This window comes from Microtus ochrogaster (genome assembly GCF_000317375.1).
Source record: "Microtus ochrogaster isolate Prairie Vole_2 chromosome 14 unlocalized genomic scaffold, MicOch1.0 chr14_random_1, whole genome shotgun sequence".
Taxonomy (NCBI): domain Eukaryota; kingdom Metazoa; phylum Chordata; class Mammalia; order Rodentia; family Cricetidae; genus Microtus; species Microtus ochrogaster.
In genome coordinates this window covers 19,528,185-19,541,762 of record NW_004949096.1, presented here as the reverse complement: position 1 = coordinate 19,541,762, position 13,578 = coordinate 19,528,185, and the positions used below count along the sequence as shown (strand labels likewise).

At 53.0% G+C, this 13,578-nt stretch overlaps 3 protein-coding genes across 7 annotated transcripts in view; 2 read left to right on the top strand and 1 right to left on the bottom strand.

Annotated features, from left to right (window-relative positions):
* The window catches only part of LOC101989031, a 23,173-nt gene extending 18,888 nt beyond the window's left edge, over window positions 1-4,285 (bottom strand). The window contains exons 1-2 of the mRNA XM_026787853.1: window positions 3,884-4,285; window positions 3,625-3,753 (exon numbers count right to left, since the gene is read on the bottom strand). Coding sequence (XP_026643654.1) covers window positions 3,625-3,753; window positions 3,884-4,285 — 531 coding nt within the window. The remainder of the gene's footprint in view (window positions 1-3,624; window positions 3,754-3,883) is intronic.
* Pacsin3 (protein kinase C and casein kinase substrate in neurons 3) lies at window positions 3,098-11,544 on the top strand. Of its 4 annotated transcripts, none has more exons than XM_013352571.2 (11): window positions 3,098-3,337; window positions 6,940-7,003; window positions 7,248-7,338; window positions 7,459-7,615; window positions 8,239-8,474; window positions 8,576-8,731; window positions 9,667-9,842; window positions 9,951-10,071; window positions 10,231-10,376; window positions 10,662-10,783; window positions 11,049-11,544. In XM_013352571.2, exons 3-11 carry the CDS (start codon window positions 7,285-7,287, stop codon window positions 11,162-11,164), a joined length of 1,284 nt encoding a protein of 427 aa, XP_013208025.1. In that variant the 5' UTR covers window positions 3,098-3,337; window positions 6,940-7,003; window positions 7,248-7,284; the 3' UTR covers window positions 11,165-11,544. The 4 variants fall into 4 exon arrangements, with proteins under 4 accessions (XP_013208025.1, XP_026643619.1, XP_013208026.1 ...); XM_026787818.1 differs by lacking the exon at window positions 3,098-3,337 and adding an exon at window positions 3,938-4,060 and having other exon boundaries at window positions 7,278-7,338; XM_013352572.2 differs by lacking the exon at window positions 3,098-3,337 and adding an exon at window positions 3,938-4,060.
* A 788-nt stretch (window positions 11,545-12,332) lies between these two features.
* The window catches only part of Arfgap2 (ADP ribosylation factor GTPase activating protein 2), a 12,008-nt gene continuing 10,762 nt past the window's right edge, over window positions 12,333-13,578 (top strand). Inside the window, exons 1-3 of one of the 2 annotated variants that reach the window (XM_026787766.1) lie at window positions 12,333-12,451; window positions 12,617-12,735; window positions 13,249-13,321. In XM_026787766.1, coding sequence (XP_026643567.1) covers window positions 12,380-12,451; window positions 12,617-12,735; window positions 13,249-13,321 — 264 coding nt within the window. In that variant the 5' untranslated portion in view covers window positions 12,333-12,379. The remainder of the gene's footprint in view (window positions 12,452-12,616; window positions 12,736-13,248; window positions 13,322-13,578) is intronic. The other variant, XM_005364162.3, reaches the window with a different exon arrangement.

The window sequence follows — 13,578 nt, the reverse complement described above, 5'->3', positions numbered from 1 at the left end:
TGTGTGCTGTGTGTGCTGTCCTCTGTGTGCTTGCCTCTGTGTGCCGTGCTGCACCCTCCACAGGGAAGTCCCTCTGGAGTTGTTTTGAAAGGATAAATCTGGGCTGGGCTATAGTTCACTGACAGAAAGTGTAAAGCCTTGGGTTCCAATCCCCCAGCAAGAAAACAGAAGGATAAGCCTGACATGGAAATGTGCCCCTCTATCCTAACTCCTCAGAAAGCTGAAGTAGGAGACTTGTTTGCATCCAGGAGATTAAGACTAGCCTTGGTAACACAGGAGACCCACCTCCTAACTAAAGAAAGGATTAAGATTCAGTTCTTTGGATACCCTAGCCATGATCCAAATGTCTTGTGTGGCTGTTGGCTACCAATCGCACAGCACGGCTGTAGGACCTCTCTGCTATTGCACAAATCCTATTGGACATCGGTGTTTTTGACCTAAACCCTACTCATCATTCTTCACCAGTTTTCATTTTAACTACACATTTAGCGGGGGCTGGAGAGATGGTTAAGAGCACTGACTGCTCTTCCAGAGGACCCAGGTTCAATTCCCAGCACCCACATGGCAGCTCACAACTGTCTGAAGATCCAGTTCCAGGGGATCTGACACCTTCACACCAATGCACATAAAATAAAGTTAAATAAGCCTTAAGAAATATTAAAAAAAGAAAAATATATTTTCAGGCAGTGGTGGTGATTGCCTTTAATCCCAGCTCTTGGGAGGCAGAGGCGGGCAATCTCTGTGAGTTCAAGGCCAGCCTGGTCTACAAGAGCTAGTTCCAGGACAGGCTCCAAAGCTACAAAGAAACCCTGTCTCGAAAAACCAAAAAAAGAAAAAGAAGGTTATTGATTCATCATTTTGAGTGAGGTAACCCAGACCCAGAAAAACAATTATCACATGTACTCACTCATAAGTGGTTTTTAAACATAAAGCAAAGAAAACCAGCTCACAAATCCCAATCCCAGAGAACCTAGACAACAATGAGGATCCTAAGTGAGAGTTACATAGACCTAATATACATGGGAAGTAGAAAAAGATAAGATCTGAGTAAATTAGAAGCATGGGGACCTTGGGAGAGGGTTAAAGGGAAGGGGAGAGGCAGGGAGGGGAGGAGAGAAAAATGTAGAGCTCAATAAAAATCAATAATAAAAAAGAATTCTGCATTGAAAAAAATAAAAGCAAAATATGTTTTCTATACCAGGCGGTGTTGGTGTACTCCTTTAATTTCAGGAATTAGAAGACAGTGGCAATAGATCTCTGTGCGTCTCAGGACAGCCAGGGCTACACAGAGAAACCCTTTCTGGAAAAAAAAAAAAAACCTGTCCCTGGTGGTCTAGTGGTTAGAAAAAAAAAACCTGAAATAAAGCAAAAAGTATGTTTTCTTTGCTCTGGAACTGTTACAGAGTAATCTGTAGCTTTAGTTATCCAGCAGTTTCCTTCCTGGTGGACATTTGTATCTCATATTCTTGGATTCTGAATAGTACTATCTGCAAATAGCCTGACACTTCTGTCTGTATTTGTACACATTTGTCTATGGTAGATACCAGGAGGTAGAGTTGCCAGGCCAGAGAGTCATACACCAGGAACTGTGGGACTTGGCACACCCTCCTGTGTCCATCGAGAATGCCTCTCTACACGGTCATTAAGTCCAACCAAGTGTCATGCCTTTCCTGTCTGTTTTCTCACAGGACCTTTTATCCACATCTCATCATTGTTGTATATGTAAGGCTCAGCCTTATTTCTCGACATATTCCCAAATCTAGTATAGGGCTTAGCATAAAGCAAAAATCCACAAGTTTCCTTGACTGAGCAAACAAACAAAAAAACAAAGGCATAGTGGTTATGACATTCCAGAAGTCTGTGAGTTCCCTAAAAGCTGGCTGCTGACCAACTTGCCACGTGATACTCTAAACCAAGGTGTTCCTCACTAGGTTTTTATTTTTGGACCTCTGGGCCTGGGTGTCTTGTCTTGAACTGTTAAGACTGGGTGACACTGTGTGCAATGTAGTTAAGGGCTCTGGCTATAGGACATAGGAATCTGAGCTCCAGTCTGTTTCCCTTCACCTACAGCCCAATATGTTCTGTGCTCTGTCCCCTCCCAGGACCTTAGGGACAACTAAGATCAGCTGCGACATTTCTGCTTTCCAGTTCCAGATCTGAACCCAAGGGAAGCCAGATGTTTTCCACTGCACATCCACTTCTCCCTGTGGTCTGAACAGCCTTGTTTCCTGAGTCTCTATGTCCTGACTTCTGTACATCCCAGAGCCTGGTACCAACATTATTTTTAATGAGGTTTTTTAGTAGGCTGTTTCTGTAATTAATTTCATTCTTGCATTTTCACACTTTCTGTCTGGATGCCTAAACGCCCCTAGGCACTAGGTGGGATGCTGATTCCAAATAATACAAAACATGATGGCTGCGATTAGACATTTCCCAAGCCCCTCTCTGTTGCAGCTGTTTTACAATAGCTAATTAGATGGGCACACAGCCCAGCGGAAGGTCAGTCAGCCGGGTTACCCGTAAGGTTTTATAGAGGCAGAAATAGATAAGGAGACAAGATTTGTCCAAGCCCTTGAGAGAGCGAGTGTGTTAAAATTGGCTTCAGAAACCTCATCCTCAGGTGTCTGAATCTACTATTTTGATTTGCTACAATGCCGCCAGAGTCCTAAGGCCAAAGGGAAACAGTCTCTCGCTCTCAAGCCAGCCTCCAGCTGCTGGTGTTGCTTCTCCTCAGCAGCCTCTCCCCAGCACCCCTTCCCATTTTGTGAGTGGACTCCACTGAGCAAGGAGCGCACTAATGATTCCTTCCACATTTAGAAATAACACGATTTTGCTATTTTTAAAGTTGTCTTTTAAAACTCCGCGCGCACGTACTCACACTTCTAAGGGAATGAAGGGGGCTGGGTTGGAAATGTACGTGCAGGAGAGAGAATGCTAGGCCTGTGGCTTCCAGAGTGCGCGCGGTCCCCTAGGGGCGGTCCTCTGCCTTCTCCAACCTCGAGGACCCCTGAGCACCAGAGGTCTGGGACCCCGCTGGCCCGCGCTCCCTCCTGCCTCTTGGGCTCAGGACACCGCTGCTGGGTCACCAGGCTCGGAAGAGAGAAGGAGGGGCGAGGAAGCCAAGCAGGTGGCGATTAGGTCAGCCTCAGAACATTTCTTGGACCACTCCAGTGGATATAAATAACAGACCCACAGGCTCTGAAATCCCGAGAGGCTAAGGGTGGGGGAGTGAAGAAGGAGGGATTTATTTAGGGTGGGGTGGCATCGTGACGATTCGGAAAGTCTACATCGGACAAGGGAGGTGAAGAGACCAAGGGATTTAAGGATATGAATCGAGGTACAAAATCTGGGACTATGAAGACGGGGGGGGGGAGAATTCATGCTTTTTTTTTTCTCACCCCCACCGCGTTTGTCCCAGGTCCCTGAATGCACGCTAGAGTGGCCAGCAGAGCTATGCTAGGTAGGCATGGCTTTACAGTCTGCTTCTGCCAGACTAAAGATCGTGGGCAAACCGCTGAAGGTCTCTCTAAGCCTCATTTTCTGACTTCAGAAGAATCCTAATGTTTACAAGGAGGGGTGGTTGTGAGCCTCCCCGGAGCTAACCTTTAAGAAAGGTGCTCTTACCTGAGAATGTAATGCAGCAATGTCCCCTATCCCACCCCAGTGATGCTGATGCAGGCTCCGGTTCGCTCCCAACGGCTTCTCAGGCTCTGCAAGGACCGAAGAGCCGCAAAACTGAAGTATAGCTCTCTGCTAGCCTTACTCGCAGAGCCACCTTCGACAGTTGGCTCCTGTTCTGCATGGGGGAGCAGAGCCTATGCCCCCCCCTCCACCAGCCACCCGGAGCCCGGATGCCTGCAGTCCCCGCAGCGGGGATGCTTGCTGTTGGTGGGGTTGGATAGGCGGCAGCGCGGAGAGGGCGGGCTCGGGGGGCCGGGCTTCCCGGGGGAGGGCCCGGCGCGCTCCAGGAGGCGGTGGCCCGAACCCAGGAGTGGTAAGACTCCGGACCGAGCGTGGCCGGATCCCCCACCCACCCACCGAGGGGCCCTGAGAGGACGCGGTGAGTGCCTTGGAGGGGACGCCGGGGGACGCGGCGGCAGTGCCGTGGCTCTAGCTCGCTCTTCGGTCCCCTGAGTCCTGAAGTTGGCAATGGGACGGACTCCCGCGTTGGGAGTCCCAGGCCATTGGTTGCCACTGAGCGCAAGGCCATCTCATCTACGCCAAAGAGGCGATTCTTCAGGTCAGCTGGGAGTAATGGGGCGTCCAGGCTGGAGAAGCAAACCATCTCCTGAAGCTCTTAGAGGGTCCCAAACTGCTCTCCTCGCTCTCGTTCTGAAGCCCTAGAAGGGGCTTCTGTAGAAAGCCCGGATTCCCCACCCGCTTCGCGCCACCATCTGTAGTCCACCGCCCGGCTAGCCCTGGCAGGCAGCGCCCCTTCCCCTCCGCAGTTACCAGCTGGTCCCACCTCCCCAGCGAGACCAAGTTCAACAAGTTTGTCCAAGAAGTCCTAGAGCGTCCATGTCTAGGCCTGGCTATGCCTGTCTGTGTGGCTGGCTCCACCAGCTCGGAGTTGTTCAACCACCGTGCCTTCTGGGATCGGGAGGTAGTTTGTCGAGTGGCGCTGTATGTAAGGGTGGAGGCCAAGGGTTCCGAGATTTGGTGTGGAGGCTCAAGGTTAGGAGTGCGTCATTAGCGAGCAGGCACCTCAGCTGGTAGGTCGGGTTTCCAAAAATGCCCTTTTGTTATGCCCCTCCCTGGCCCTGGCTCCTCCCCCTTTCTCTGTGCCACCCCTCCCCCAACCCTCCAAAAGGCTGTGCCAGTCTCTTGATTCCACGCGCCCCTCTCTGGATCAGCAACTACCCATTTCTGCGCCTTCTAACCTAGGTCTACCGACTGACTGGGAGAGGCTGCTGACGAAGCCCTTGGGCGCAGCCTGTGTGACTCAGGACACAGGACTGAGCAGGGCAGGGTGGCTTTACTCTCTCCCAGACCCATGTCCCCAGCTGCTGAAAATGTGGAGGCTAGCTTATGTGTAGAAGAGGAGTAAGGCCGAAGCCTTTGGAGCTCAGGTGGAGGGAGCGTGCACTCTCCTGAAGCCCAGCACTCTCAGCTCAGCGGCTGAGAAGAGACCTTGCCGATGGCCCAGAAGCCTCTTCTGCCTGGATAGGTGGAGGTCCTGGGCTGGGAAGATTTTAACTACCTGTTCTTGCTCTCTGAGCTCTTGCTGTGGTAGAGTGTGTTTACTCGGATTTGAGTCTCTGCTAATGTCAGGAGGCGCAAGGTGCCAATCCTCCTCAATAGGGACCAAGGTGCCAGGTCCACCCCCATAGCTAGATGAAGCTGGGGTGCCGGGCCTGGCTGTGCCTGGGGATCCAGTCTGTGTTTGCTCTGTGAGGTCTGAAAGAGCTGTGCCAGCCCCACACACACAGCCTGCTCTGTTCTGGGGCCAGGGAGAGGGAATGGGTGGGGGGCAGGTCTCCTGGGAGCCTGGGCAGGGAGGCTGGAGTAGGCAGGAGCCCCAGGCCTGGATGGTTCTCTAGGACAGCTCCAAAGGCCCAATGACTTCTACCTACTGTTCTTTCTTTCCCCATCTTGCTGGCAAGCCATTCTGGACAAGTGGGGTTGACTCAAGAGGAAATAAGGTGAAGAGCTAGTTAGGGTGGTGGGGAGTTGCTCTGGGTCCTGGGAGCTTCAATGCCTCTATGCTAATGGGGTCTCCAGGGAGAGGCCTGTCCCCTCCTGCCAGCAGCAGTCATAACTGCCAGCCTCTTTCAGGGTTGCCATAGCCAGCAGGCTTTCTGGTCTTCAGATGGGACATCATTCCTCTTTCCTTTTTGGTGCTGGTGATGGAACCTCTGACCTCGGAGCATGTTCTACCTCTGAGCTGTGCCACTGATTCTAGTGCCTGGGTTAACACAAATTGAAACTGCAGAAGTCTGTCAGTGACTGTGGACGGTCCGGTCACAACCTATGGGACACACAGTGGGACCAGGACCCCAGCAGTTCTGGGAGCCCCGCGGATGGAGGAGTGGGGAAGATGGCCTCTTTCCAGTTTAGAGAGAGCACTGTGACAGAGTTCTGCTTTGCTGTAATCTCATACACTCGTCCTCTTGACCCACTGTCCCTTAGGTCTTAGGCCACCTCAGAGAAGAAAGCAATTTCCTTCTATAGACTAAGAGGCAGTTGGTACTAGGGAGAAGTCAGGAGGCTGCGTGTCGCTGTGTCATCTAGCCCCTGAGGGAGAGAGCCTTTGGTACAAAAATTCATCTTGCCATCCTCCACGGTTCTTCTTACCGGCTGTGCATGAAGCCCCACCCTAGGCCTTCTGAGGGAAGAATGGAGTTGTTTGTTGTCTCAGGACCCTTTGAGGCTTCCCTGGATGTTGTGTGGTGGTGGCAGGGGCCAAGTGAGTGTCCCCTTCCGACTGACGGATCTTTTAAGTGTTTCTGGTTCGTTACCTAGTCTGAGTTTTACATCAGCCATAGCATAGGTGCTGACCAGGTACGGGGCTTCCCATCTTAACTAGGGTGCACGGAGGCTCCCTCAAGACAGCACAACACAGTTTTCCAGAACCTTCCCGGTTGTGGCATGGTCCAGGTCTCCTGGCACTCTTTCTACTCTGCTCAGTATGCACAGTTGCAGGGGCCATGCGTTGGGCACCTATCAGCTGGACTGGTTTGGTCATGGGGTTGCCTTGTTGTTCAAGGGGCCTTAGTTAGGCAGGAGTCCTCGTTTACGGTAGTAATGTGGGACTTTCTGCCCACCACCTACCCATGTCTGTCACCTAATCCCCTGCTGGATCATGTGACCCGCCTGGCATTCTCAGCCTGGAATCTGGTACTTCTGACAGCAGTTGCTATATTGGAAGGAGCTGGGCACCGCCCTGGACACTGGAGGCTCCCAACCCTTACCCCTTTCTGTGCTCTTGTTAACTTCAAGGCAGAGTCGTAGTGGCAGCTTGGAGACTTGGACACCGGTCCTTGAAGTGATCTGGAGACCCCAGGTATGTAGACGATGGACTGAGGAGGGTAAACCTAGAGCGGAGCAGGGAACTTAGGAGCTGCCATCATTGCCCCTATCCTGCCTCCTTTTGAGGACTTCTAGCTTGTTGTTACTCAGTCCTTGCTCTGATGGCTCCTTGGGTGGTGGGAACGGCAGTGGGACAAAGCTTTTGACTATGAGCAGGTCTTTTCCTAGTCCCCAAACTGCAGGCCTTACTTTTCTGCTTCCTAACTTGGCCTCTACAGCACCACATCTGCCACCATTCTGTGCTGCAGGGACACCATGGCTCCAGAAGAGGATGCTGGAGGGGAGGCCTTAGGGGGCAGTTTCTGGGAGGTAAGTAGCTAGGGACTGGTGAAAACTGTCCCTTTCTCTCTGGCTCTGCCACCTATGGGGGAGGGGCCTGTCAGAGAGGCGGCTTCTCCCTGATAAAGCCCTCCCTCCTATGTGCTCCAGGCTGGCAACTACCGCCGGACAGTGCAACGGGTTGAGGATGGGCACAGGCTGTGTGGGGACCTGGTTAACTGCTTCCAAGAACGTGCCCGCATTGAGAAGGCCTATGCCCAGCAGCTGTCTGACTGGGCCCGCAAGTGGAGGGGAGCTGTCGAGAAGGGTGAGCCAGCATGCAGGCCTAGCAGACTGTAAGGGTGGTACCCCCAGGACAGCTTCTGTTTCTTGATGTTTCTGGGTGCTAGGGATGGAATGAAAGACCTCAAGCATACATAGCAAGAGGGATCTATATTTCTGCTCCGTCCCCTGTTTTCTAGAGCAGAAGTGAAGAACAGAGAAGGGACTTGCCTGAAGCCACACAGCTAGAAAGAGTTAACTGTGGCGTGTAGGTCTTCTGGCTGTGTAGGAAGGTCCCAGGCACAGAGTTTGTACAGCAGGCTTGGGTTTATCTTGGCTAAATAATAGATGTGATGCTTTGGACAACTTAACCTGACTTCTCTAGGCTTTAGGGTTTTCTTGTTTGTTTTTTTTTGTTTTGTTTTGTTTTTGCCTGTCCATGATGACTGTAGTAGCACTGTCCCCATGGTGGTACTGGAGGCAAGAATTCATGAGATCACTCACATCAGGGTACAGAGTAGGCATTCCTAATGCAGCACCTTATACTGCTGCTGTTCAACTTTGCACCCCCACTCCTACCATGCCTCTGTCTGGCACTCAGAGTAGGACACTCTAGGGGTTGGTTATATTTGATAGCACCCCATCTGGCCCAAGCTCATCCCTCTGCAGGCCCACAATATGGCACTCTGGAGAAGGCCTGGCACGCCTTCTTTACTGCGGCTGAGCGGCTGAGCGAGCTACACTTGGAAGTGAGGGAGAAGTTGCACGGTCCAGACAGCGAGCGTGTGAGGACCTGGCAGCGAGGGGCTTTTCACCGGCCAGTGCTGGGTGGCTTTCGGGAAAGCCGGGCTGCCGAGGATGGTTTCCGTAAAGCCCAGAAGCCCTGGCTAAAGAGGCTGAAGGAGGTGAGGCTGGGAGCTGTGAATATTGGAGGCAGGAGCCTTCCAGGGCTGCACGGGACCAGGGCGTGGCATCTAGAATCCAGAGCTTTTCTCATGCACGTTAGGTTGAAGCTTCCAAGAAGAGCTACTACACAGCACGCAAGGATGAGAAGACAGCCCAGACCCGGGAGAGCCACGCGAAAGCAGACAGCTCCATGTCCCAGGAACAGCTTCGAAAGTTGCAGGAACGAGTTGGACGCTGCACCAAGGAGGCAGAGAAGGTACAGGCCCCTGGCAAAGCTTCCTGGGTGTCTGCCTTTCCAGACCCTAGGCTCTTCCTGCTCTAATCCCTGATGCTGCTCTTGCTTGTCATGGTTATTTAAACAGGAACTTGGGCTGGGTCTTAGGGTACACCCTTTGCTACAAGCCCTCAGGAGGCAGAGGCAAGTGCGTTTCTGTAAGTTTGAGGCCAGCCTGGTCCACATAAAGACTAGCTCAGTTTACGTGTAGTTTTAGGTCAACCAAAGCTACTGTCGTGAGGCCCTGTCTCAACAAACAAACCAACATAAAGGAGGAACTTGGGGTTGGGAGTTGGCTTGGTTGGTAAAGTGGTTGCTGGGCTCAAGGCAGCTGACGTGGGTAAAGGGGAGGTGACAGAAGGGTGTGTATGTTGGGAATGGATGGGGCAGGTGGATCCCGGGACCTCAGTGGCCAGCCTGTCTCATGGCTGTGAGGGCTGAGAAAGGCACACTATGTTGACATGTGGCCTACACACACAGAGCACACACATGTATATGCACGGAGGTGATGTCTTACCCAGGAGAGGAATGCTGGGGTTTCAGGCAGCTGAGGCCTTAGTTACCTGGGGCCAGTTCTCATATTGCACACTCTGTCCCCTGCCCTGAGTGCCCTTCCCTCGAGCATCCCATTCCCTCTGAGAGGTGTCACGTCTGTAACAACTCCTTCAAGCCTACTTTGATTTCTCTCACCTTATCATGTAGGTTGACCCTGTCCTTTGCTCCAACCAGATTCTTATAGGCCTTTGACTTGAATGTCACTTCCCTGTTAGGCTGCCTCAGTCAGTCCCTGAGGGTAGGAAATGAGTTTCCGGACTGCCTACCCCACCCCCCGTTCCCAGCTCCAAGGCTAGCTGGTGGCTGTGCTCTGTGACTGCTGGTGCAGTCTGCCCTCATTGCCTCCCTACTCTCTCACCCAGATGAAAACCCAATATGAGCAGACACTGGCGGAACTAAATCGCTATACCCCGCGCTACATGGAGGACATGGAGCAGGCCTTTGAGAGCTGCCAGGCTGCGGAACGCCAGAGGCTTCTCTTCTTCAAGGACATGTTGTTCACCTTGCATCAGCACCTTGACCTCTCCAGCAGTGACAAGTACGGCCTGCACCCTGGAGGGAGGCTTCCCTTCAACTCCTATGGGTTCTAGCTGGGCTGAATGGAATTCTAGGAGCTCGGGCTCCTCTCTGATTGAGTGCCTCGTAGGTTCCATGAGCTCCACCGAGACCTGCAGCAGGGCATTGAGGCTGCTAGCGATGAGGAAGATCTCCGCTGGTGGCGCAGCACACATGGACCTGGCATGGCCATGAACTGGCCACAGTTTGAGGCAGGTGTTACAGGCTGGGTGGGGCTTGGAGGTGGGCTGGGCTCAGTGCAGACCCTGAGAAGATGACAGGGTTTTGGGGTAAGTAAGTTAAGGTGGTCCAGATGGCTCTGTTGCCACCATGGGTACAGTTCAGCCTGACTCTAGAAACTCTCTCCACAGGAGTGGTCCTTAGACACACAGAGAGCAATCAGCCGGAAGGAGAAGGGTGGCCGGACCCCTGATGAGGTTACCCTGACCAGCATTGTACCTACAAGAGATGGCACTGTACCCCCACCCCAGTCCCCAGCATGCCCAGCATCTCCAGGGTAAGAGCTGGGAAGGAAACAGCTCTACCCCCTTGCTGGTTCCCCTCCCTTCACAGCAGTACCCAAGGGCCCTCTCACAGAGGTTTAGGTTTCTCACGTTCCTTATGTTTTGGCTGTATAACAGGCTCATGCACAGAATGGTACCTACATTTGCAGTCATGGTGACCAAAGTGTGACTTTATTTAGCTCCTCCCCATCTGCGTTCCTCCAAGTGTCAAAACCTTTGCTTTGAGCTGAGTATGGTCGCTTTTGTCCAGAGTTGCCCCTTTGTGTCTCCCTCTCTAGCAGTGGGCAGGATGAGGACTGGTCAGATGAAGAGAGCCCCCGGAAGGCTGCCACTGGGGTGAGGGTGCGGGCGCTTTATGACTATGCTGGCCAGGAAGCTGATGAGCTGAGCTTCCGAGCAGGTATGCTGGGGGGGGGGATGGGCTTTCATGTTCCTTTCCATTTCAGCCTGTCCTACCTGATAGAGCAGAGGGTGTAGAAAAGGAAAGCCAGAGACCTCCTTCTCACAGCCTGTTCAGGGTCCAGCCAGCTGGGGCCTGACGATGTCTTCCCTGGGGTCTAGGGTTGGGTAGGTTAGCTTGCTGGCTGTGTCCTATCCTGGTCTGAGCTGGGCGTTCCATCCCCTCACCCTTGACCTCCGGCAGTGACCGATCTGTCTTTCTTCAGGGGAAGAGCTGCTGAAGATGAGTGAGGAAGATGAACAGGGCTGGTGCCAGGGCCAGCTGCAGAGTGGCCGCATTGGTCTGTACCCCGCCAATTATGTGGAATGTGTGGGTGCTTGAGTGCCCTGACAGTCCTATTGCAGCTTCCCTCCAACCAGAGCCAAAGCTCAACCCTTCCAGGATCGCTGGACGTGAGGACCCTGAACCATGTGCTGCTGCTGTTCTGTTTCCGGAGAGGAAGGATGCCTGAGGGCCCATGAAGGGGAGGGGTCTGCGTCTAGAAAGAGGCCAAAAGAGTTTAGATTGGAGGCAGGAAGGGAGGTTGGAGTGCCTGAGCCTCCCTGGGAGCATTTGGGTCATCCCAGGAGTAGGGGATCCAGTTCTTAAACTGGGAGTTCCTGAGGATGAGGTTGGGGAGAATGTAGTTTGGGGCTAGCAGCGTCCTATTGTGTGACTTGTAGTGTGTATTAAACTTGATCAAGAATAAAAGTACCATCTAGTGTTGTGAGCGTCTTTTGATACCCCATTCTTTTTTTTTTTTTTTTTGGTTTTTCGAGACAGGGTTTCTCTGTGATTTTTGGAGCCTGTCCTGGAACTAGCTCTGTAGACCAGGCTGGTCTCGAACTCACAGAGATCCGCCTGCCTCTGCCTCCCGAGTGCTGGGATTAAAGGCGTACGCCACCATCGCCCGGCTGATACCCCATTCTTGAAGCTGGTGGGAATCATGGGGGAGGTTCGTGGGCCCAGTATGTGTTATGGAGCCGGGATTGGGCAGGCAACTGCCTCCTGGTATTTGCCCTGAAATTTCAGAAATGTAACCTGGACTGGAAGGGACTTGAGATCAGGTTTTTTTAGTGTGTGGGCCTCTGCTCCAGTACGGTTGCTGGATTGTGAGCAGGGTTGGAGCCCCGCCAGTGTCTTCCCGATGGGATTAGGAGTACTCGGGCGACTGTTAACCATTACTCATCTATCGGCAACTCATCAGATGTTGTGGCCATGGCCTTCCGTCATCCGTAGCCAGTGACCCTGCGGTATTCCCTGCGTCCAGCAGCGACTAAGAAGAAAGTTTGGGCCAGCCTATGAGCCGTCGCCCGCTCCGTCTGCGGATTGGCCAAGCGCGCCTCGGCGTTCACTCTCAGGCTCATTGCGGAGCTCCCGGCTGCTGACGTCATGCTTTAGTCTGCCCGACGCTCATTGGTCCAGATCTGGTCGAATCACTTCACTCGTAGGCGGGTCAGGGCCCTGCGGGGGTGGCGCGGTGAGCCCGCCTTCTCCGCCGCGGATTGGCCGGTGGCGGGAGCTGTCGCTCGCGGTTGTATCTGGGAAGGAGAGAAAATGGCGGCGGAGCCGAGCAAGACCGAAATCCAGGCTGTTTTTAAGAGGCTTCGTGCAATTCCCACCAACAAGGTGCTTGAGACGGAGGGGCACGTGTCCTGTCGCGGGCGGAGAAGACGTCTCTTGTCCTCTGGGGCCCGAGGGAGGGCAGGACGGAGGTGGGAGGCTTTCTTGTGGTTTCGAGCGCTGGGCCTCACTCTAGGCCCTAACCATTTACTTGTCTCCTCTTCCATTTAGGCTTGTTTCGACTGTGGCGCCAAGAGCCCGAGTTGGGCCAGCATCACGTATGGTGTATTTTTGTGTATTGACTGCTCCGGAGTGCATCGCTCCCTGGGTGTCCATCTCAGTTTTATCAGGTAGGCTCTGTGCTACCACAGGGCCTGAAAGGACGCCTTCCCTTGAACCTTTATGAGTTCTGTTTGGATACTTCCTGGCGGGAGTTCTGTTGGCCTACTGCGCGGGGGGTGGGGGGTGGAAATCCGCCTCTGTTTGCTTGTAGCCATAAAGTCTGGATCAAACACCCCTTCTCTTCACGGTTAACTTGAGACTCAGCATCAATTTAGGGGAGAAGTCAGCTGCATTGACTTTGTTACTGCAGACAGATTGGCTCAACAGGTCTCCAGTACGATTCCGAGCACTCTTAGACGTCGACATCCTTTCGGATCTCCTTCTCCTCAGAAATAATTGGTACCCTTTGTATTAGGTAAAGAGCAAAGATTTCAAACACAGGGAAGCGAGAAGGAAATGGAACAGTGACTGATGGCTTCCTGGACACCCACAAAAGCCTGAGGCCAAATGACAGGTGTAGGCTTGACAGGGAAGCATGTTTTGGTATCACCGGGTAGGTAACAAACAGCCCTTGTGCACAGGTCGACAGAGTTGGATTTGACCTGGAGCTGGTTGCAGCTGAGGTGTATGCAGGTCGGCGGGAATGCCAATGCGGTAAAGCTTCTTTATCTTCCCCCACCCCGGTCCTTTTGCCTGGGTACTTACCTTTTCAAAGACTTCTCAGGAGTGAGTGTGTTTTCTCTGTTCAGAGCGTTCTCAGCTCTGTAACACCGCCATGCACAGCTTCTTTCAGAGAGGCATAAAGAGAAACTGACTTGGCAGGTAGTCTCCAGTCAGCTGAGGCTTTGGGGGCTCCCGGAGGGAGGAGAGAAACTGACCTGGCAGGTAGTCTCCAGTCAGCTGAGGCTTTG

Excerpts from the sequence above, each read along its gene's own strand:
- Pacsin3 (XM_013352571.2), top strand. The coding sequence starts at position 7,285 with ATGGCTCCAGAAGAGGATGCTGGAGGGGAGGCCTTAGGGGGCAGTTTC. Across the intron at positions 9,843-9,950 it reads GACCTCTCCAGCAGTGACAA|GTTCCATGAGCTCCACCGAG; the intron begins GTACGGCCTGCA and ends AGTGCCTCGTAG. Across the intron at positions 10,377-10,661 it reads GCATGCCCAGCATCTCCAGG|CAGTGGGCAGGATGAGGACT; the intron begins GTAAGAGCTGGG and ends CTCCCTCTCTAG.